Genomic DNA, 20,712 nt, shown 5'->3' with positions numbered 1-20,712 from the left:
AATGCGTGGGGCCTGTTGGAGAAACCCCTGTAACATAAAAGGGAATCAGGTAGATGTGTAACTTCTATAGAGTGTGGCAGGCCCTAAGGAACCAGGGCTGCCCACCCAATACCCCCTCTCTTTTTTTTTTTTTTTTTTTTTGTTTTTGGGTCACACCCGGCATTGCTCAGGGGTTACTCCTGGCTGTCTGCTCAGAAATAGCTCCTGGCAGGCACGGGGGACCATATGGGACACCGGGATTCGAACCAACCACCTTTGGTCCTGGATCAGCCGTTTGCAAGGCAAACGCCGCTGTGCTATCTCTCCGGGCCCAATACCCCCTCTCTTATGCACTGACCCCTCTCCCCCTTCCAAGCCCCCCTCAAAGACGCTCAGCAGCCTAGGGAAGGAGCTATAAACATCTCTGGGAGCATAAACATTTTTCATCTCCACTTGATATTTAAGAAACACGGGAGGAAGCTGGAGAAGAGGAGGTGAGGAAAGGGAAGAGGAGGAGAATAAGAACAGTGGGGGCATGGGGGCACATACAGAGCTGTGTTTGGTGGTGCCCTGCTCTCCACCTTCTAGACTCCAACCTGAAGTCAGTTGGGCCAGGTGCACCCCTCCACTGCCTTTCTGCCCATGCGGACCCCACCAGGTATGAGTTGCTCTTCCTTTCTGTTTTCCAGTAAGGACAGGAGGCAGAAGGAATCTGCCCAGGTGCAGGAGGAGTGAGCTGCCCAGTGGGAGGCCAGCCCAGCCTCAACCATGCAAGGGGTCTGCCTGCTCCTGCTTTCTCCCCTCCTTCCATCCAAGAGGGAACTCTGCAGGGGCACAGATCCAAGGCAGATGGGAGAGTCAAGGAGAGTGGCCAGGTCAGTAAAGAAGGTGACGGGATTCCAAGCAGGTCCGGAAGGTGTGTGGGGTGGGGGATGAGGCATTCACACAGTGCTTGCGCTTGCCTCATCTCCTCCAAAACTATGTGCTCTGGACCACGTCAGACTTCAGGTATGCGGCCAGGCTGCGGTGGGAGGTGCATCCTCAGCCTGCTCTCTGGCTCTTTCCTTCCGCGTGGCCTTGGCCTGCGTCCCAACCAAGCACCCAATCACGGAGCCCAGCCTAGCCCCACTCCCTGAGCCAGAGCCAGCTTTTGCTTTGGGCTGCCTAGAGCGCCCCAGTCACCTGCCTGCGGGATGGGGATGCGTGCGTGGGGCGGGAGGCGGGGCAGCAGCGCCCCATCTCCTAACAGGTCGGTCGGGCTGCAGGCGCCCCGCCCTCCCGGGGCTAATGAGCACTGTCCAACAGGTGTTTGCTCCCCAGTCCCCAGCCTGCCTTGCCTGTGGCCGGAGCCAGCTGCCCGCCACCCTCTGTGCACTCGCCCAGCTTGCAGCCTCCCGGCTCCCGGGCCCGGGGGCCGGCTGCCATGGCCTGCCGCTCCTGCGTCGTGGGCTTCAGCAGCCTCAGCAGCTGTGAGGCGAGCCCGGCAGGATGCTCCTGGCTCGGCACCTCGGGATGGGCCCCCGGGCCGGGCTTCAGCTCCAGAAGCCTGACCGGCTGCCGGCCGGCTGGCACCCTCCCCAAGGTGACCGTCAACCCCAGCCTGCTGGTGCCCCTGGACCTCAAGGTGGACCCAGCCATCCAGCAGCAGAAGACGCAGGAGAAAGAGGAGATGAAGGTCCTCAATGACAGATTTGCCTCCTTGATCGGCAAGGTGAGTGAGTGGAAGAGGAGATGGGATGGTGGGGCAGGGCTTGGGGGCTTCCCCAGACAAGACTGAAGTTTCCATCGGGCCTGGGCAGGTAGGGAGGTGGCAGAGCTCCATGTTTCCCACACCCACCCCCTTGCAGCCAATGGCCCTGCAGACCTGGCAGGCCTGCTCTGAGCAGAGATAGGGAGAAAAGTTTCGGAGCCACCTGCCAAGGGGAAAGAAAGCTCGGAGGCCCAGGACAGGATGGATCATGACATGCTGTGGGGCCTGAAGTCTCCCTACCCCTACCAGCAGACTGCCCCAGGAGTGGAGTAGTGGGATGGGGAAGCCCCCTCTAGTAGCAATGCCCGAGGGGTGTGGTCTCCCTGGGGGGTGTGCTCAGTGGGCGTGGTCCCCGAGGTGAGGCGCGCTGACCATGAGAGTGACCTTGGAGTGGCCCACCGTTTTCTCAGGCCACTGACCCTGCTGACAAGGCAAGGGCCAGGTGGGGCTGGCCAAAGCAGCTCCGGCGTAGAGTGCAAGCAGATAGGAAGGGGGGGAGAATAGATGCTGGGAGTGAGGAGCAGGCCGTCAGCCTTCCTGCACCCAGCCTGTCTCCCTCCATGGTAGGAATAGTTCTCTGAAGCAGGTGTGTGTCCATCTCTGGCTCTAGAAAAGGCTTTAAGGTCTCCGAGGAAGCCTCGTCCACCTCCGTATCTGCTCCTCACTCACCTATCCCAAGGGTAACCCTTCCTGACTAGCTCTCCCTGTGCTGTTTCTCAGTTCCTGCCCCGCTGGCCTGAGGACAAGCATCGCCACAGTAATAATAATATTACATTATTACAGTTCCACACTTAGTACTGTGTTCCCCCAGCCTCCTAAGGAAAAAAGTCGTGCTATGCCCGTTTGACAGATGGCGAAAATTCAGGCTTTTTGACTCTGCCCCTGAAGCAGAGCCGTGTTCTTTGGACACCTTCTCAATCCATGTCCGTCCCTCACAGTCTCTGCTCCGTGTCCCCACACACACAGACAGTGGGGTTCCAGAGACTAGGCTGAGAGGCAGAGGGAGGGAAGCACTGACATGGCAGGAACTGCCTAGCCCCTCTCTGTGCCCACTACTGGGTGCCCAGGTGGCAGAGGGGATGTGATGACTAGACAGAGCACCCCACAGGGGGCGGGGACCACACAAAGCCCCCCACTGCCTGGTGGCTCCCCTGCCCTACGAGGCAGGTCTCTGCAAAGCCACTGCCTTCCCAAGCCCGCTCTAATCCCTTAAAAGGAAAGCTGTGCCGTGCTCTGTAATTTGGCTCCCATGGGTGGCATTTCTCCCTATGCAGGGCTGGTATCACCCTATGCCTCTGCCATGGGGACTGGAGGGGAACCATGGGCTGGATCCTGTGCCTAAGGGCCATGACTTGTCCCCACATTTCAAGCTTTTGCTTTAAGATAAGCAGCCTAGAAGTGGGAGACATAGAACCAGGGGTGCCAGCCTGAGGAAATGGGGTGCTGCTCAAGGACACCTAAAGAAAAAATCTATTAAATCCTGATCCTCTTCCCTGGAAAGGCCATGGAGGTCATAGAGGAGAAATATAATGGGGGAAAATGGGGGTCATGATTCTAAGTGAGGCCTGGCCCATGTAAGTGCTCAGGCAAAGTGTTCCCTACACCTTTCTGAATCTCTGCAGCATTGTGCAGTGCGCTTGCCTGAATCAAGAGCAATCTTTTGTTTTTTTATTTCATGTTGGAGGACCCACACTCAGCTGGATTCAGGGCTTCTTCTCCTGGCCCAATGCAAGGAGGCTATATCTGGGGTGTTTGGAGACCATGAGATGCTGGGGATCAAAACAGGGGCTCCTGCGTTCACACAGTCTATTGAGCTAAGCCCAAAATATCTCTCTGGCCCAAATTTAATTTAATTGTTCTGTTTTGGTTTGGTTTTTGGTTTTGGGGCCACACCCAGCAGCGCTCAGGAGTTACTCCTGGCTCTGCACTCAGAAATTACTCCTGATAGGCTCAGGGGACCATATGGGATGCTGGGTCAGTAGAGGTCTGCTGCGTGCAAGGTAAACACCCTACTACTGTACTATCACTCCAGCCCCAATTTTTATTTATTTACTTATTTTGAACCACACCCAATGACGCACAGGGGTTACTCCTGGCTATGAGCTCAGAAATCACTCCTGGCTTGGGGGACCATATGGGACACCAGGGGATCGAACTGTGATCAAATCCTGAATCAGCTGCATGCAAGGCAAACGCCCTACTGCTGCACCATTGCTCCGGCCCCTTATTTTATTTTAATGTTGGACCAGATTAAACCAACGGCTTCACACATACAAGGCAATATTCTGCCACTGAGTCACATCCCGAGCCCCTGGGCTTTTTCTAAAAGGCACTTAAAGCACATCTAGGACATCTATATGCTTTAATAACTATTAAGTTAAAACTCTCATAGACAAGAGCCAGGGAGATTGTTTAGGGAGCTGGAACACTTACCTTGAGTACAATTCCCAGTATCTCGTGGCCTACTAAAATATCATCAGACTGTCAGGCCTCACGAACAGACCAAGTTGCATTGCTTGGAAGGCTCCCTTTAAACTCTATAAAGGACCCCAGCCTATGGAACTCCTAAAATTTAGATTGGCCCTTGTAGACAAAAACACAAGAGAAGAAAGGATGGGAGCAGCTGGAGGAGGGAGCAAAGGCACTTCTAGGATTAGCAGCAGGGGGCTGGGAGGTCAGGGCTGTCGTAGAGAGAAGGGGAACCCAGCAAATAGCCTTTTCTGGCACTGAGACACCAAGAAACAAAGCCCCATCATTCAGATGAACTGCCCCTCACTGTTGGTCTAGGGTCAGCATATCCATCTGCCACTGACATCGGCTTTAAGAGCTCTAAGAAGCTCTGTCCACCTGCTGAGTGTGTTCTCACTGCTCCAAGGAGAAAAGGTCGGGAAGGAAGGTAGAGCCCCTTGGAATCAGCTGAAGTCCCTGAAACAAGGCTGGTTCTTCTAATCACAAGCTGGACAGTATCCTGTCCTACCTCCCTGCTCTGCTCCAGCTCCAAAAGGAGGCCCCAGGCAGGCTGCAGTAAGAAAGATGATCTGGCTGGTTGGATCCCCAGAGAGAGGGCAGGAGCAGAAAAGGTGGAGACATCTGGGAGCCTACACTGGCAGGCCATGGTGGTGGTGGCCCTTTCTGTGGAGTGAACTAGGAGAGTGCAGTGCACAGAGGGAGGAAGAACCGTCTCCCCTGAGTTCTTGGAGCCTGCCGGCAAAAAAACAAATGCAAAGCTTCCTGACACAGAGCCCAGGCTCCAATGGGACAGTCTTCATCCAATTCAAAGCAGGGCATAAAAGTTGAGCTCCTGGCCCAGCTGATCAGCACCCACCAGAAAATCATTCCTCAACTCGTCTGACCCTGAGTGTCAGGGGGAATACAGCCGAGTGCCATAGAGTCAGGGCTCAGTGAAGTTCTGTGTTTGAGGGCCTGTTTTGTTGGTGAGATGGTACGTCTGCAAGTCCAGCCGACTTGCAGAACAGCCAGGGAGAATGTCAGAGCTGGGGGCTGGACCTGAAGCCAGAGGAAGGGGAATGAGGGCCCAACTCTTGACAAGTTAAAGGCAATGAATCTGACAGGGTGCGGAATGAACCTCCTCCCAGTCTTTGTTCCAAGAGAGAAGGCCCTGGGTGGGGGAAGACTCTCCAACCCCACCCACTGAAACCAGGGTGCTGGGGGAGGGGGTGCCCAGGATCTCCCACCTCCAGAGGCAAGCAGACACTGAAGCGTGACGGACTGAGGTTAGACTATGGGGAGGACTTCCTGGTGTCAAAGTGTCTGCATTGCTTTTGGGTGGAGAGAGAAGCCTCGTTCCTCTCCTCTCACCCCACCCTCAGTGTAAACATGGGGCTCTGGCTTGCCCAAACGCAGGCAAGGTGGGGTGAGCGGATGCCTCCCCCACCATGTCTTTCTCACACAGGGTAGGAAGGACAGGCTCTCACCTCCATCCCCACGGAACCTGTTTGGATGTGATCAGAGCAGTGCGGCAGCTCACAGGTCACAGCTCACAGGGCAACTCACAGGTCAGATTGGCTCCTTCACAGCCACCAGGAGCCCAGCAGGCGACTGGCAGCCCCAGAGCGCTCATAGCACTGTTGGTGTGTGGGTACTGCAGAGCACAGTGGACCTCTCAGGGACATGGGATAAACTTAGGGACAGCAGACCACCAAGGGAAGGGAGTGTGCTCTGGCACCCAGACTCACAGAACAGAGAGCCCTGATGGTACAGAGGGCAGCTGCATCCCCTGAGCCACCAAATTGCTGTGTGACCCCCACACAAGTGTCTCAGCGGCCCTGAGTGCCCATCTCCACCTCAGTAACAACAGGCACAGACTAGCTTGATCCCAAAGGCTCCTGGCTGTGTTGCTGGCTTGTTCAGGCTGTGACTTGGAACCTGGAGCCAAGAGTGGGTGGAGGAAGACCAGCCACTGCTGTGTCCAAGACTATCCCAGCTATTGATCACAGAATCCCCACACTACCAGGATCCCCACACAACCGTCCCCATGGCCTCTGGGGCCTCCCAGTGTCCAGGGCATTAGGGAGTAGGATTGCAGAAAACAGGACGCAGACGGCCTCCGTGAGTCTGGAAAGACGTAGGTCATTGGAGGAAAGACAAACTGGGGACTCAGTGGAAGAAAAGGACGTGTCTATCTGGAGAGGGTCAGGCTGACTCTGGAGAAGGAGTTCAGATACTCTTGAAGGATTAAATGGAGAAGTGGAGGTAACATAGTTTATAGCCTGCTGGTCTGTTAGAGGGCAGAGCTGGGCTGCCTGAGAGGCTCCTGATCCTTAGATCCTCTGGGACAACCTGGACCTAAGTGGGCCAGGTGGGCACCAGGCCTGGGAGCCCCAGTGGCAAACAAGGGCATATGCTACAGACTTGAAACCCAAACTGCCTGGCTCCAGGGCTCATAAGACCACGGCAGGTGACTGTCTGTGGTCAGAGGTGCAGTGGTCAGTATTCCACCCAAGGAGGCAGCTTCAGGAGTTCAGATCTCAGGGCCAACAGCCTGGTACCCCAGGCCTGGCCCTCGTGCAGCCCTTGTTGCAAAGCTCACCTCTCCCAGTGACCCGCAAAGGCACACAGGGTGGGTAAAAATACCCAGTGCAGCTAGCGGGGGAAACTGAGGCTTGGAGAGGCTACAAAGTCCAGGGTTGCTGGGAAGATTAGCATTCACGAGGAAACTGGCCCTGCCCTGCAAAGTTTCCAAAGCAAGATGAGACCAGGCTTGTTGGGGGGGAAGGAAAGGGGCCTCGACACCCCACATTCCCTGGGGTCTCCCACCCACACCCCAGGCGGGCCTGGAGAGCCTGCCGCCCACATTCCCACCCAGCTCCCCCCTTCTTTCCTGGAGCTGCCCTGCTCCTCCTCTGGGAACCCTCGCTAATTGGCCCCACCTCCCTCTCCTTCCCTCCTTATCTTGCCATCTTCCTTTCCAGCCATCAGTCATTGGCATTTCGGGCTAAGGGTGCTGAGTGAGGCCCGCTGGGGTGTGGGTGTGTGGCAAAATGGGCAGCCCCTTCCCCAATGAGCCCCCGCCAGGCCCGCTCATTGCAGCCCTCCTGCTCCCCCAGGTGCAAGCCCTGGAACAGCGCAACCAGCTGTTGGAGACGCGCTGGCGCTTCCTGCAGAGCCAGGATGCAGCCCCCTTCGACCTGGGGCACCTGTACGCTGAGCACCAGGGCCGGCTGCAGGAGGAGCTGTTCAAAGTCAGCAAGGAACGGGGACAGCTGGAGGCCAACCTGCTGCAGATGCTCGACAAGGTGGAAGAATTCCGGATCCGGTAGGTTGAACCTGAACAGGGGAAAGGAGATGCTGTGGGCACAGGGTAGGGACCAACATGCACCCCTGAAAGAAGTCTGAAGCACCCCAGCTAGAAAGGAAAAAAAAAAGGAAAGGTTATTTTTTAAGACCCTGGGACACCTTAGTTCAATGATAGAGCATTTGCCTTGCATGAGTGAGTAGTAGGTCCAATTCCCAGCATAAACACACACACACACACACACACACACACACACACACACACACACACACGAAACACTTTTTTTCAATGGAAAGGAACTGAAAGGAAGAAGAAAGAAGTAAACACTGGGTAATGATGGGATGTGCTGCTGTTCCTGAGTTTGCCTATACAGTGCAGTTCGCAAGTACAGCCCACAACATGGGCTCTCTGTGCCGATGGCTGTAAACACTCTTGCTCTCGCTCCTGTGTCCGCCTGGAGACAGGATTGTGTCGCTCACTCCCTAAAATAATAAAAAGAGCTCCTGTTGTAGACAGGGCCTGGAGTTTTATCTCCCTTCCAAGGAAGGGGTCCTAATGCAGGGACAGAAATGGGGAGCCTGGTCTGAGTGCAGGAGGTGGCTTTCACTCACCTCTAGGTAATGGAGCCAGACCTCAGTGGGATGGAAGATAAAGGCTCTCACAGGCCCCTGCCAGGTGCTGTCACAGTTGAGCAGAGCAGGTAGGAAGGTCTAACAGCAAAGGGCTACATGGTGAGGGTGGCTGTGGGGATCTCAGAACGGGGTCTGTAGCCTAGGAAGTTTCCAGAATGTCAGCCTTCTCATCTGTGCATTTGGCTGAAACTTCCCAATGGGGTGTGCTGCAGTCCTCACCATTCTGGAGGACCCGCTCTTCCCAGTGCCATCCCTGGTATATTGATCTCTTCTGAGAAACTTTGGCCCCAACCATGAAGGGGAAAATGGCGCAGCTCACAGCTCACAGAATTGAGACTCATTTCACTGCTGCCTCATAGGTCTCTGGCCCCCTAAGTCGTGAAGGTGAGCACCTCGTGTGTCCCTGTGATAGGAAAAGAAGCAGAGGCACGGAGACAGGGGGTCTTGTACTCAGTCACACAGTCTCACAGCCCACTCCCAGGCCCCTAAAAGAAGTCCACTAAAAGGTAGGGGACAGGGACAATCATACAAACACATTTGTTGTTCTAATAGGGCTTGGCTCCCTCCTTAGGCCTGCTGCCTGCTTTCCATCAGCCACCTGACCTTACAGTCAGGACTCCCCAAGATTTGGCCCAGGACTCCTCACCTTCTCCAGGGAGGGGGCCCAGCTCAGGTAGGGGAAGTGAGTGGTTCTGGAGGGCTCCGGGTCTGCAGGCCAGAGGAAGGGGTGGAGTAACAGCCTAGCTATAAGGGACCAGGGCCCCAGGAGGCTCCAGGCCCTGCCCTGACAGGGAGGGGTGTGCCCTGTCTCTACAAGGCTGATGAGATCAGCTTCAGTTTTAGAAATAAACAAGTGGAGGGGGGGGACAAGTTGAAAAGGGCTGAGAATGGATTGGAAGTTGGGAGCTGGCACCTTGGCAGTGGATTTGGGGTAGAAGTGAGGAGATGGCATTACCTAAGACTATATGGGGTTGGAGACTTCCAAAACCTTTGTTGTAGCAAGGACCCCAAGGATCAGCTAACTAATCCTTCTGTTTGCTGAGGACAAAGCAGAGGCTCAGCAAGGGGAAGCAATTTGCCCAAGGCCACACAGCAAGTGACTCAGGCAGACACAATTGTGCAAGCTGCTGGCTGCCCAAGACTATGTGGCTGAGGGGCTGAACCAGGGCTGCATCCAATGGAGCAGAAGAAAAGGGGGAATAAAGATGGCACAAAGGAGGCGAAAGGCAGCAAGGAGAGAGGAGGGTTGGCATTTCAGATTCACAACCCCACAACCACACACATAGACTCATTTACATGCACACACATATGCACGTCTGCAAACATACATATGTCACACTCACGTACATGTATCACATGCACACATACACACATGCATCTGTGTGCGCTGGTCATTTTTCCCCGGGTCTACAAGGAGATGTGTCATGTAGAGGGGAGGGGTCCCCAGGAGCTTCTGGGCCACAGAGCTCAAGATTAGGAACTTTCTGCTTGGGGTTCCCCAGATTCCTGTCCCTAGCACAGAGAATTCCTCAGGGGCCCTCTGTTCCCATGGGGGACCTGTTCAAGCTGCAGGGCCCTGATGGCTGTGAAGGAGTACAGAGAAGACTCCGATAGGGAGCATGCAGAGTACCAGGCCCAGGCCCCTTTGCAACCAACCAGGCCTCCCCATGCTCTGTAAAGGCCCGGGGCACGGGCACAGTACTGTGCAGGGGGAGATAGGTCCCGCCATGCGCAGATACATGCCCTGCCTGTACTCGCTTGCCTCAGCCTCACGCCAACGCTAACAGACCGCAGCAGCACACGCGCTGGCGTCCCCCCACCCCGCCCGCGGCGCTCCCCACAGGGAAGCCAAACTCTGAGCCCACAGAGCACAGTTCTGGAATCGCGCCTCAGCCCAAACACCACGCTCCCTGCCAGCCCTCCTCTGAGAGATGAGCTTCCCAGGACCTCCCGCACAGGGTTCTGGAGTCCCAAGCAGATGCAACAAGCAGGTGCAGGTGCAAGGGACCCAGAAATCCAGTCCCCCCTGACCCCACTGCCTCATACCCCCAAGACCTACTCCCTCAGAGCCTCATACATGCTTAGGAGCCCCTAGGAGACTGTACTCAAACAGTTTCCAAGCCCCCTAGAGTGTGTCCCTGTGTGAAAGCGGAGGCTTGAGAAGGTTAAGTCTAGCTGCTGACGTGGGTGCAGGAGATGCTGTCCCTGCCTGGAGGTCAGGAACCAGGGCAGGCAGGCGGCTATAATTAGATTGTCAGTGACTCAGGCATTCCCTAGAGAGGAGGGAAGAAAACAGGAAGCCAAAGGACCCCACATTCACAGCTGCCACTGGGGTTGGGGCAAGTCTGAAGAGCATCAGCAGATTCTCCACTGGAAGCAAAGGGTCAGATCTGAGATCAGAGATGCAGGGATGAAGGGCTGTCCATGGCTCCACCCACAAGTCCCTTCCACCTATCCAAAGCCCAGGACAGCTGACTGAGAGGGAGAAGTGATAGAGCCAACTCTGTCTGTGGCGTCTGCCTGCCCCTGCATTCCTGACAGGAAAGACGTCCAAGAAAGGAAGAAAGGGTCCCTGAGTCAAATACCTGAGGACCAGCAAGCTCTGCTGTCCCTCAAGAAATAGTGATGGAATGGGGGAAAGGGAAGAGGAGAAGAGGATGTGGTGGAGGGCAAGTCACACTACACCAGGACTTGACGAAGGCACAGCTGGTTTAGGGAGAGTTGGAATTAGGCTCTACCACTTCCAACACAAAAGCAAACAAGAGAAGAGAAAGATGATAAGAGAGATAGTATAGTGAGCAGGGCACTTGCCTTCTACACATCAACATAGGCTCAATCCCCATGCCCCATATTGTCCCCTGAACTCATCAGGTGTGAGCCCTGAGTACAAAGTCAAGAGTAAGAGGAAACAGGGACAGGAAGAAATGACTAAACTGAGGGAGAGTGAGAAAAAAAAGATAAATGGCAGGTGAGAATGGTCAGTTCTGGAATCCAAGAGGATTCCACAACCAAGAGGACTTCTTGGAGAGGGGGTATAGAGCAGTCTGAAACTGGGTGGATGTCCTCCCAAGAGCAGAGGCAGAGGCAAATGGGGAGCAGATTTGCCTCCAGACAATAAGAGTATCACTCAGCAGGTAGACTCCTTCCCCCAGCTGGTCCCTAATGGAGCAGGGAAGCAGGTTAATGGAACTCCAGGCTTCTAGCCCACCTGCTGAGCAGCTTTTTTGTGTCTATCCTGCCACCTGCCCAGGTATGAGGAGGAGATCTCCAAACGAACAGACATGGAGTTCACCTTCGTGCAGCTGAAGAAGGTACTGGGCCCCCAGGACCTTCCTCCGAGGCCTCAGAGGCATCCCCCATCTTATAATTCCCAGGCCACAAACTACACATTCACCTGCCACTCCACTCCGTCTCCTCAGGTTTCCTCTGAGGTCACCCCACCCCTGTCCCAGAACCCCTTCATGTCCTGTTCCCCTACTCATCATTCCTGCACCCCCAGGATCTGGATGCTGAGTGTCTTCGGCGCACTGAACTGGAGACCAAGCTGAAAGGCTTGCAGAGCTTCGTGGAATTGATGAAAACCATCTATGAGCAGGTGCGAAGCTCCCCACGGCCTGCCCAGCACCCACCGGCAGGGGGTGGGGGTATGTCATGGACACAAGTACCTTCCTGTGCCCCTTACACCAACCCCATGTGTGCACTCGGCATTCATTTCCTAGATGGCTCCTAAAGGTCCCCGCTGTGAGGGAAGCCTATGTGTGTAGCTCAGAGCTCTTACACTGCTCTCTGAGTTACCCAGTGCTAGCTCAGAGTTCTCTCCCTTTGCCGGCCAACCAAGACAGCTGAACCAGCTGCTGACCTCAAAGATAGATGGAGGCTGCTCTGTACCATTCCCCTGGGGCCCTACATCCTGAGCCAGGTGGGGAGAACAAGGTCCAGCCAGGCTCTGGAGGCTGCCAGTATCCTGGGCTTTGCCACCCATGCTGGTGCTGCTCCTATCTCCACTCTGTGTCCTGGGAATCCTAGTAGGGAGTATCTTTCTGTCCACACCCCATTTCAAGGAAAGAGCAGAGTTTAATCCACCCCCAGAATCAGGGAGTTCCTTTTCATTTGGTTTTGTTTCTGGGCCACTCCCAGTGATGCTCAGGGGTTACACCTGGCTATGCACTCAGGAGTCACTCCTGGCAACCTCAAAGGATCATATGGATGCCCAGGATAGAACTGTAGGTGACTTCATGCAAGGCAAATGCCCTATCTGCTGTAATATCACTTCAGCCCCTGAACCAGAGAGTTCTACTAAGATGGCCCTGGAGATGGCCCCCATAGATCTTCCTTCTGCCCCCATCCTTTGAGAGGAGGGTTAAGCCTCTCAACAGTGAATTTGGGCTGGGCTTCTGTGACAGCAGAAACCAGTGACAGGGTGGCAGGCGGCTCTCCCAACAGACAGCCCACAGAAGTTTTTCAGCAAAGCTGTGTTTCTGGTTGGGTTCTCCATAGCCAGGCCAGGCCTATAGTACATACAGGAGCCCTGGCCTCTGGATACACTTGGGGACTGGTCACGCTGGGCTGGGCAGCCATGGTAGACAGCAGAAGACCCACGTTCCAGCGTCTGCACTCAGCTCTGCTAACTTCTCAGTTAGTCCAGAGCTCAGGTGCTAACCCAGGACAGAGGCCTGACTTGAATGGGCCACAAGTACAGCAAGCTGATAAGCATTGAGACCAGGGAGCAAACTGCAAATCAGTGGGCAGGGGTATCTCAAAGATGGTACAAATGAGTGAGGACCCCAGCTGAGAAGGTGCAGCCTGTTGATGCCAGGGAGAGGGCCTGAGGACAAAGTTCCTGGACAAAAGGATCTTGAAGTTGAAGGTAGAGAATGCAGCTCTGTGACAGGAGTGGAGCCACAGGACCATCAGGACCTTCTCTATATGCAGAGGACTTCCACCTATCCCAGGTTCTGGAGGGTGCTAAGCAGGTGAAGGATGCAGCTTCTGCTGGTGAACATTGCCTGTCACAGGGAACACTGAGTGACAAGAGCATGCCCAGGGCTCGAGGCACTTCTGCTGTGGTACGGCAGGAAAAACAGTCCTGTGTGTCGAGGCCACATTTGCTTTCTATCTTGTCCCCACAGCAGGCTCGGAAGGACTATCCTTTGTTGAAAATCCCCTCCTACTGCACCCCTGTACTGTATAACAGAGATACAGTGTGAATCACAGGGACACTCAGAACTTTCCTAGAAACAAAGGGGTGAAAAATCTTAAACAGAAAGCATCATTTTACTATTTGTGTCTAGCCCAATCAAACTATTGACTGGCAGACTGGTTTTTGTTTGTTTTTTGAGGGGGAGGCTATCCACCGACAGTGCTCAGGGATCACTCCTTCCAGAGCTATGGGGTTCTAGGAATTGAACTTGGGTCAGCCACCTGCAAGGCTAATATTTAGCAGTGCTTCAACTGCTGTTTTGTTTTTATGGCCCCCCAGGTTTAATATTTTTATATACCCTTATCTTACTAAGTCTTCCAAGTCCTGGGTGTATTTTACCCTTATAGCCGATTCAACTCGAGTTCCTGGGACACTAGCTCTAGAGTCTACTGCCCTGCAGCCAGCACCTTAGAGAGTGTGGTTTCTGCACCCTGAGCCTGGCAAAGCTAAGCTGCGGGGCACAGCTGCTAAGGAGCACAAGATTGCTCTGCCCAACACTCAGTCCTGTTTCACCTGCTGAACTAGAGCATTAGCTTGAGCTAATGCTCAGTGAGCTGTTCCCCGTTCCAAGGAGGCACGGAGCTCATTGCTCTTCATGACCTTGTGAACCAGAACAAAAAATATCAAACAATGCAGTCACTTGCCCTTGTTTTTGTTTTCTTTTGCTTTAGTTTTAGTTTCAGGGCCATACCAGGCCAGGAAGTGCTCAGGACTTAATCCTAGTTCTGCACTCAGAGATCATTCCTGATGGAGTTTGGAGAACCATATGTGGTGCCAGGGATTAAAACCAGATAGGCCAGGGCCTGGAGAGATAGCACAGTGGCATTTGCCTTGCAAGCAGCTGATCCAGGACCAAAGGTGGTTGGTTCGAATCCCGGTGTCCCATATGGTCCCTCGTGCCTGCCAGAAGCTATTTCTGAGCAGACAGGCAGGAGTGACCCCTGAGCACTGCCGGGTGTGGCCCAAAAACAAAAAAAAACAAAAAAACAAAAAAACAAAAAAAAAAACCAGATAGGCCACATGCTAGGCAAGTGCTCTGCTCTGGACTGAGCTGCTGGCCTTTGAATTAGTGATTCTGTGAACTTGAGCAGATTCTTTCCTGCATGCCTTTATTTTCCTCTTGAAAAGCCTAGAATCAGGAGAAGAGCCTTTAACTCACTTTTGCATGGTGAGGGTTTGCTTTGTTAACATAGCCCAAACACTTAAAATAGTATCATTGAGGGGGCTGGAGAGATAGCACAGTGGAAGGGCATTTGCCTTGCATGCAGCCATTCTAGAACGGATGGTGGTTCAAATCCCAGCATCCCATATGGTCCCCCATGCCTGCCAGGAGCGATTTCTGGGCACAGAGCCAGGAGTAACCCCTGAGCGATACCGGGTGTGAGCCAAAAAACACAAACAAACAAACAAAAAATCAATATCATTGGACAAGGGTGCATGTCTAGTGCATGTTTTCTGTTTTGGGGTCTATAGTCCCACTTACAGGCCATGTTCAGAGAGGCGCCTGCTGTGACCAGCTACTGAGAAATGGTGCCAGAAAAGGAGCCAGCTTCTGTGAAGTGTTGCATTTTACAGATCAGCCCTGGCCTGGCAACTCACACGTTGCCCCCAGCTACTATCTATCCTGATTTGAGGACCAGATATGCAACAGCTTCCTCAGACTTTGGCTCCTTGGAGAAACTCAAAACAGTTCCTCAGCTTAACTCTTGCCAACTTGAAGGTGCCTATTGCAGGATCTAAGCCCAGGGTGGTACTTCCATGCCACACAGCCAGCATTGTTCTGCCCTGGGAGGCCCCGCTGAGGCTGGCAAGTCTGAGCAGGTGTCAGATATTCTAACCCTCAACTTCCTGCTCCTATTTACCAGTTCAAGTTTCTGCTTCTTCTAGAAAGGATCTGAGGTGGCTCCACTGGGCCACGTATCCCCAAGCCCCTAGCAGTAGCCTGGAGAATTGTCCTGCAGAGAATCAACAGTGCCCAGGCCTTTTCCTGCAAGGCCATAGAAGTGCAGGGTTGTTCATGCCCCTGAAAGAACCTCCCTGCCCCCACATACACATCACCCTGTGACCAAGAATCTCAGAGCTTCCCCCTGCAGGTCAAACCCCGGATGGAACATGGTTTTTACCATTGGGGTAGTTTTGGCCTCCAATGTGTCCAGGCAGCTGGGCAGAGTCTGTGGCCACCATCCACTGTGTTATGACACAAGTTAGCCTCGGAGAGGCTTTAGGCACTTAGTTCAGCCCCCTGCTGACTCTAGGCAGGACACAGGCCCCCAAGGGCCCTTAATATGCCCACCACTATTCAGGCTGACTCTGCCAGGAGGTCAGGCTTTTCACCAGGGATGCTTATGTGATGAGGCAGATGTGGAGGGGGGTTGCACACAACTGGACAACCCACAGGATTCCAGCTAGCCCTCTCTGACCTGCAGGCAATAGCCTTAGGAACACAGAATGAAGGTACGAGGGGCCCACAGGCTCAACCATGATCTCTCTAAGTACAAACACAGACCGATGGTCCTGAAGGACTTCAAGTCAGAAAGCAAGTCTAGCAGAAGCAGCAAAGGCCCTGTGCATGCAGAAGTTCCTGAGCTTCTTTACTCCTTTCCCACTGCCAGCCCTGTAAGGATGAGGGAAAGGACCACTGGAGGCCACCATGAGCCTTTGGGATAGGGATAGGGATTGGCATAGGACAGCAGAAAGACAGAGAGGAGGAAAGAGACCATGACTGTCAAGGAAAAGATGAACATATTGAGACTGAGTCCTGGTGCCCAGCAAGCCTTCAACCTGACAGGGAAGCCCTGTGACTGCCCTCAACATTCCCATACCTCCTTTTAAATATTTCTTTTGTTTATTGGGTAGTACTCAGGGCTTACTCCTGACTCTGCACTCAGGGGTCACTCCTGGAGGGACTCAGAGAATCATATGGGTGCCAGGGATCAAACCCAGGCTGGCCACATGCAAGACAAATCCCCTACCTGCTGTGCTATCATTTCAGGTCCCCTTCCCGACATTTCTGCCATAAGCTGAGATGCTTCCAGGTGTGAAGCATCTGTGGGATCAGATGTGGAGCCAAAAATGAAAACAGAACCTGCAGGCAGCTTGGGGAGCTCTGTCCAGTGGGGGAGGCAGAGACCATAGTGGAGATCAATGAAAAATACCCACGCCAGGAAAATGGTGTCCCACCCATCAGTGGGCAATGACGTAGGAAGTAGAGAACTAAGGAGGCCTGCAGGGGAGACTGAACAGAAGCCCCTCACTGCCACTTCTCTACTCTGAGACAGAGCCCAAAGGAGGTGGAGCCATTTCCCGGAGCCCAGACCAGGAGGGATGCTGACAGGCATCGACCTAATTTTTATGGAACAGACAGGAGGAAGGGGCTACTCTTCTCCCCCAGGAATGAAGAGACTATGGGGTCTGTAGTGGCTAAGAGCCCTGGTGCTGCCACTAACCCTCACCCCTATGTCTGTGCCCTGCCAGGAGCTGAATGACCTGACAACCCAAGTGAAAGATGTGTCTGTGACTGTGGATATGGACAGCCGCTGCCACATTGACCTGAGCGGCATCGTGGAGGAGGTGAAAGCCCAGTACGACGCCATTGCAGCTCGAAGCCTGGAGGAGGCAGAAGCATACTCCCGGAGCCAGGTCTGTACTTCTGGAGCCAAGTGCGTACTCCCAGTGCCAGGTGTGTGATCCTGGAGCCAAGTATGTGCTCCTCAAGCCTAGAGCACGCTATCTGAGCCAGGTATATATTCCTAGAGCCAGATTCATGGTCCACCAGCAGGTACATGCCCTCAGAACCAGGTATGTGCTCCAGGGTCAGGTGCATGCTACCACAGCCAGGTGTGTGCTCCAGGACCAGGTATTTGCTCCTGAAGCCTGATATATTTCTGGAGCCAGGCTCAATTGCATATCCCCATAGCTCTGTGTCCCCAGAACCAACTACACAGTTGAATTCCCAGTACCAGGTTCCAGGCAGATCATGTAAGGCAAGAGAAGCAGCGCAGGTAATAACTAAGGTGCCCACAATAGTGGTCTCTTAGACTAAGAAGAAGGAAAGTGAGCATCCAGGGTCTGCAGCGTGTGTGTTCAGCAATTGTGTCAGTTGCAGAGGGAGACAGAGTGGGGAGAGCTCATAGTCCCACTCTCCACAAGCTCCAGTAGCACGGCCACCCAGAAGGCCAGGCCAGGTGAAGCGTGGGTAGTGGGGGTCAGCTTACAGGAAGAGGTGCCCAGGGAGGCAGGGGAGGAGGTTGGGCATGGAGTGGTGGTCTTCAAAGGAGAAGGTGGTGCTGCAGGTGGGAGAGAGCAGGAAGGTGCAGCAAGGGCCTCTGGAAGCTGCCCCTCACAGCCACCTCTGTCAACCCTCCAGCTAGAGGAACGAGCTGTCCGCTCCACAGAGTACGGAAACAGTCTCCAGAGCAGCCGCAGTGAAATCGCAGACCTCAACGTGTGCATCCAGAAGCTCAGATCTCAGATCCTGTCCGTCAAGAGCCACGTGAGAGCCTGGGGACCCACCTAGAGGGCGGTGAGCAGAGTTGAGCAAATACAAACATGGAAACCCTGGCACTCCAGGCCTCATGCCAGCACACTAAGAGGGGCACAGATAGCAGGGCCAGGCTCCTGGGAACAGGCACCTCCCTTCTTAGCTGGCTCCGGAAAGTGTTTCCAGTTCTCACTGAACTTCCTCTTGCCTCAGTGCAACCCATATAGCCTTCCCTCTCCTACGACTCCCCACCATGGGTAGAAATAGAACCTGAGACCTGGTCCACCCTCTCCAATACTCTTATGCTCCTGGCTTGCAGTGCCTAAAACTGGAGGAGAACATCAAGGCGGCTGAGGAGCAGGGTGAACTGGCCTTCCAAGACGCCAAGGCCAAGTTGGCCCAGCTAGAGGCCGCCCTGCAGCAAGCCAAGCAGGACATGGCGAGGCAGTTGCGTGAGTACCAGCAGCTGATGAACACCAAGCTGGCCCTGGACATCGAGATCGCCACCTACAGCAAGCTGGTGGAGGGCGAGGAGAGCCGGTGAGGGTTGGGCGCAGTGGGTAAGGCTTGTGGTGGGTGGGTCTATGGATGGGGCTTAGGGAGCACAGAACAGCCGACCAGCCTGCTGCTTTCTCCAATAAGACACTGAATCTTTTTTTTTTTGGTAGGGGGGGCACACCAGCGACGCTCAGGGATTACTCCTGGCTATGCACTAAGAAATCGCTCCTGGCTTGGGGGACCATATGGGATGCCAGGGATCGAACTGCAGTTCATCCTAGGCTAGCGTAGACAAGGCAGATGCCTTACCACTTGCACCACCACTCCGGTCCCAAGACACTGAATCTTGGTGTCCTGGTTCAGCTGGGACCTTGACTGTTTTCCTTAAGTTTTTCCATTTGAAGTCAGAGAAATGGTATAGCGGGCAAACCTGCACGCAACCAACCAGGTTATAATCCCTGACATCCCATATGGTTCCCCAAGAACCACCAAGAGAATCAAGAGTCAGCCCTGAGCACAACCAAGTGTGGCACAAAAACAAAAGTTCTCCTATCTGGAACATGGGCTGGTCATAAATATGTGGCCTGTTGTAAGCAAGTGCCTGGCTTGTGTTAGCCATTTGATCAGGAGAGAGGAGACAGAGGTTTCCCAAGATGGCTAATACGTGTCACAGAGCAGGAGAACTCAGAGCTAGAAGTGGCACCGTGACCTGCCCATTCCCAGATCTGACATCTCAGAGCCAGATCTCAAGCTCCCCTCACATCTCACACGCTTCTCCCCCAGGATGGACATACCTGCAACGGCTGTGGTCAGCGCTGTGCAGTCTAGATCCAGAACCGGTAAGTGAGCTTTAGCCCAAGAATCCATGGTGGGGAGGGGCCGGTGCAAGGGTCCAGGACCCAAAAGGCAGCATTTTAAGAGCCTCCCAAACCTCCAGCCCCACCCCTCCCCTCCCCTTTGTGTTCCCTGTAGCTGTATCCAAGTGCAGCCCCCAGAGAGCCCCCTCCCGGAAGAAGAAGAAGAACAAAAAGGGGCCCGTGATCCAAATCACCGAGATGTCAGAAAAATTCCTCTTGCAGGAGTCAGAGGCCTCAGAGTAAGGCCTTGGGCCCCGGGAGCACCAGTCACCCCACAACAGCAGGCGGCACTTCAGAAAGCACCTGAGGTCCTCCAGGCTGAGGGAGATGAGCCTGATCCTGAGCCCAGAGTTTCTAAGAATGCTCACTTAGTGGGGGGCTAAGGATGGGTAGGAGAATGGCTTCCTCCTGGGACCAACTGGAATTGGATGGGTCAGTCTTCTCTCTGCCTCTTGCTCCCCTCAAGGTCCACCCCCAAAAATCTTCCTTTTGCCCAACCTTGCCCTAAACTGTCATCTCTAACCTAGCCTGGTCTATGCCTCAGAAGGGTGACGGCTGCTTCCACCCAGGCTGAGGATCACTGCTTAGGCACCCTCCCTGAATCTGGGGTCCCTAGGAAATTGGGTGCTAAGTCCCCCCTGGCTTTCCACCCTGGGTTCCCCAGAGAACTGACAGTATTATGGGAGGGAGGAAAGAGGTGTTTGGGGCTGTTTCCAGAGAAGGCCCCACTCCCCATCCCATGTCTGCCTTCTCCTCTCCTGTGCAACCCCCCACAGATACAGTGCAGGCCAGCCCCCAGAATCCTCCAGAAGCTATTCTTGCCACAATGACCATTCTGGGGGCCAGGTCCTGGCAGGGGAGTGAGACCTGTGCCAGTTCTCTGCCTCCTAACAGCTCTTCCCCCAGCATGACTTGGCTTCAGTGCTCCATGTTCTGGACACATCGCCCCTCCTGCCATAAAGCCCCAGGGAAACTTCCCTGGAATCCCACTCAGGGCCTCTTATCCATAGCCTGGCCCTTTGCTCTTCACTTTTCAGGACCCAGGAGCCCTCTACCACCTTCTTCCATCCCTCACCTCCATGCCTGCTCCCAGTCTCAGTAGGACAGTTTAAAAGGCAGCATCCAGGAGGATCTGGGAGCTTCTGAGCCCAGGAGGGAGTGCTAGGAGACCTCAATTACAAACACCCTTTAGAAAGCTCAACCAAAGATAAATTTTGCCTCTAATCAAAGGATTTGGACCTGAAGGAGCATGCCAGTACTTCCAGTCTTCCCTCTACCTTCTCCCGCCTCTAATCAAAGGATTTGGACCTGAAGGAGCATGCCAGTACTTCCAGTCTTCCCTCTACCTTCTCCCTTTCCTTCTCTCCTCTGCCTGCCCCTTCCAGGCCCATCTTTGTTTCCGTGTTTCTCGTTTCACTCATGTCATTTTCCAGGACACGGTGCCCAAGGTCTTGACCCCAATTAGGCCCAAATATTCCAGATCGGGGGTGAAGGGGGCACCAAAAGGCTGCTGATGCTTGGGCTGGAGGAAACTCAAAGATTCTTTCTTCATTTTGATTGC

The 20,712-nt window shown here is 54.2% G+C and overlaps 1 protein-coding gene across 2 annotated transcripts; it reads left to right on the top strand.

The window, feature by feature from the left end:
• The first annotated feature begins 1,327 nt into the window (after window positions 1-1,327).
• Window positions 1,328-20,021, top strand: KRT80 (keratin 80). 2 transcript variants are annotated; one of them, XM_049783487.1, is made up of 9 exons: window positions 1,328-1,690; window positions 7,297-7,505; window positions 11,367-11,427; window positions 11,616-11,711; window positions 16,791-16,955; window positions 17,683-17,808; window positions 18,116-18,336; window positions 19,078-19,133; window positions 19,267-20,021. In XM_049783487.1, exons 1-9 carry the CDS (start codon window positions 1,403-1,405, stop codon window positions 19,392-19,394), a joined length of 1,350 nt encoding a protein of 449 aa, XP_049639444.1. In that variant the 5' UTR covers window positions 1,328-1,402; the 3' UTR covers window positions 19,395-20,021. The 2 variants fall into 2 exon arrangements, with proteins under 2 accessions (XP_049639444.1, XP_049639445.1); XM_049783488.1 differs by having other exon boundaries at window positions 19,232-19,343.
• Window positions 20,022-20,712: the final 691 nt, after the last annotated feature.

This window comes from Suncus etruscus, chromosome 11 (genome assembly GCF_024139225.1).
Source record: "Suncus etruscus isolate mSunEtr1 chromosome 11, mSunEtr1.pri.cur, whole genome shotgun sequence".
NCBI lineage: Eukaryota > Metazoa > Chordata > Mammalia > Eulipotyphla > Soricidae > Suncus > Suncus etruscus.
The sequence above is the reverse complement of the archived record's forward strand: the minus strand, read 5'-3'. Positions and strand labels throughout refer to the sequence as shown.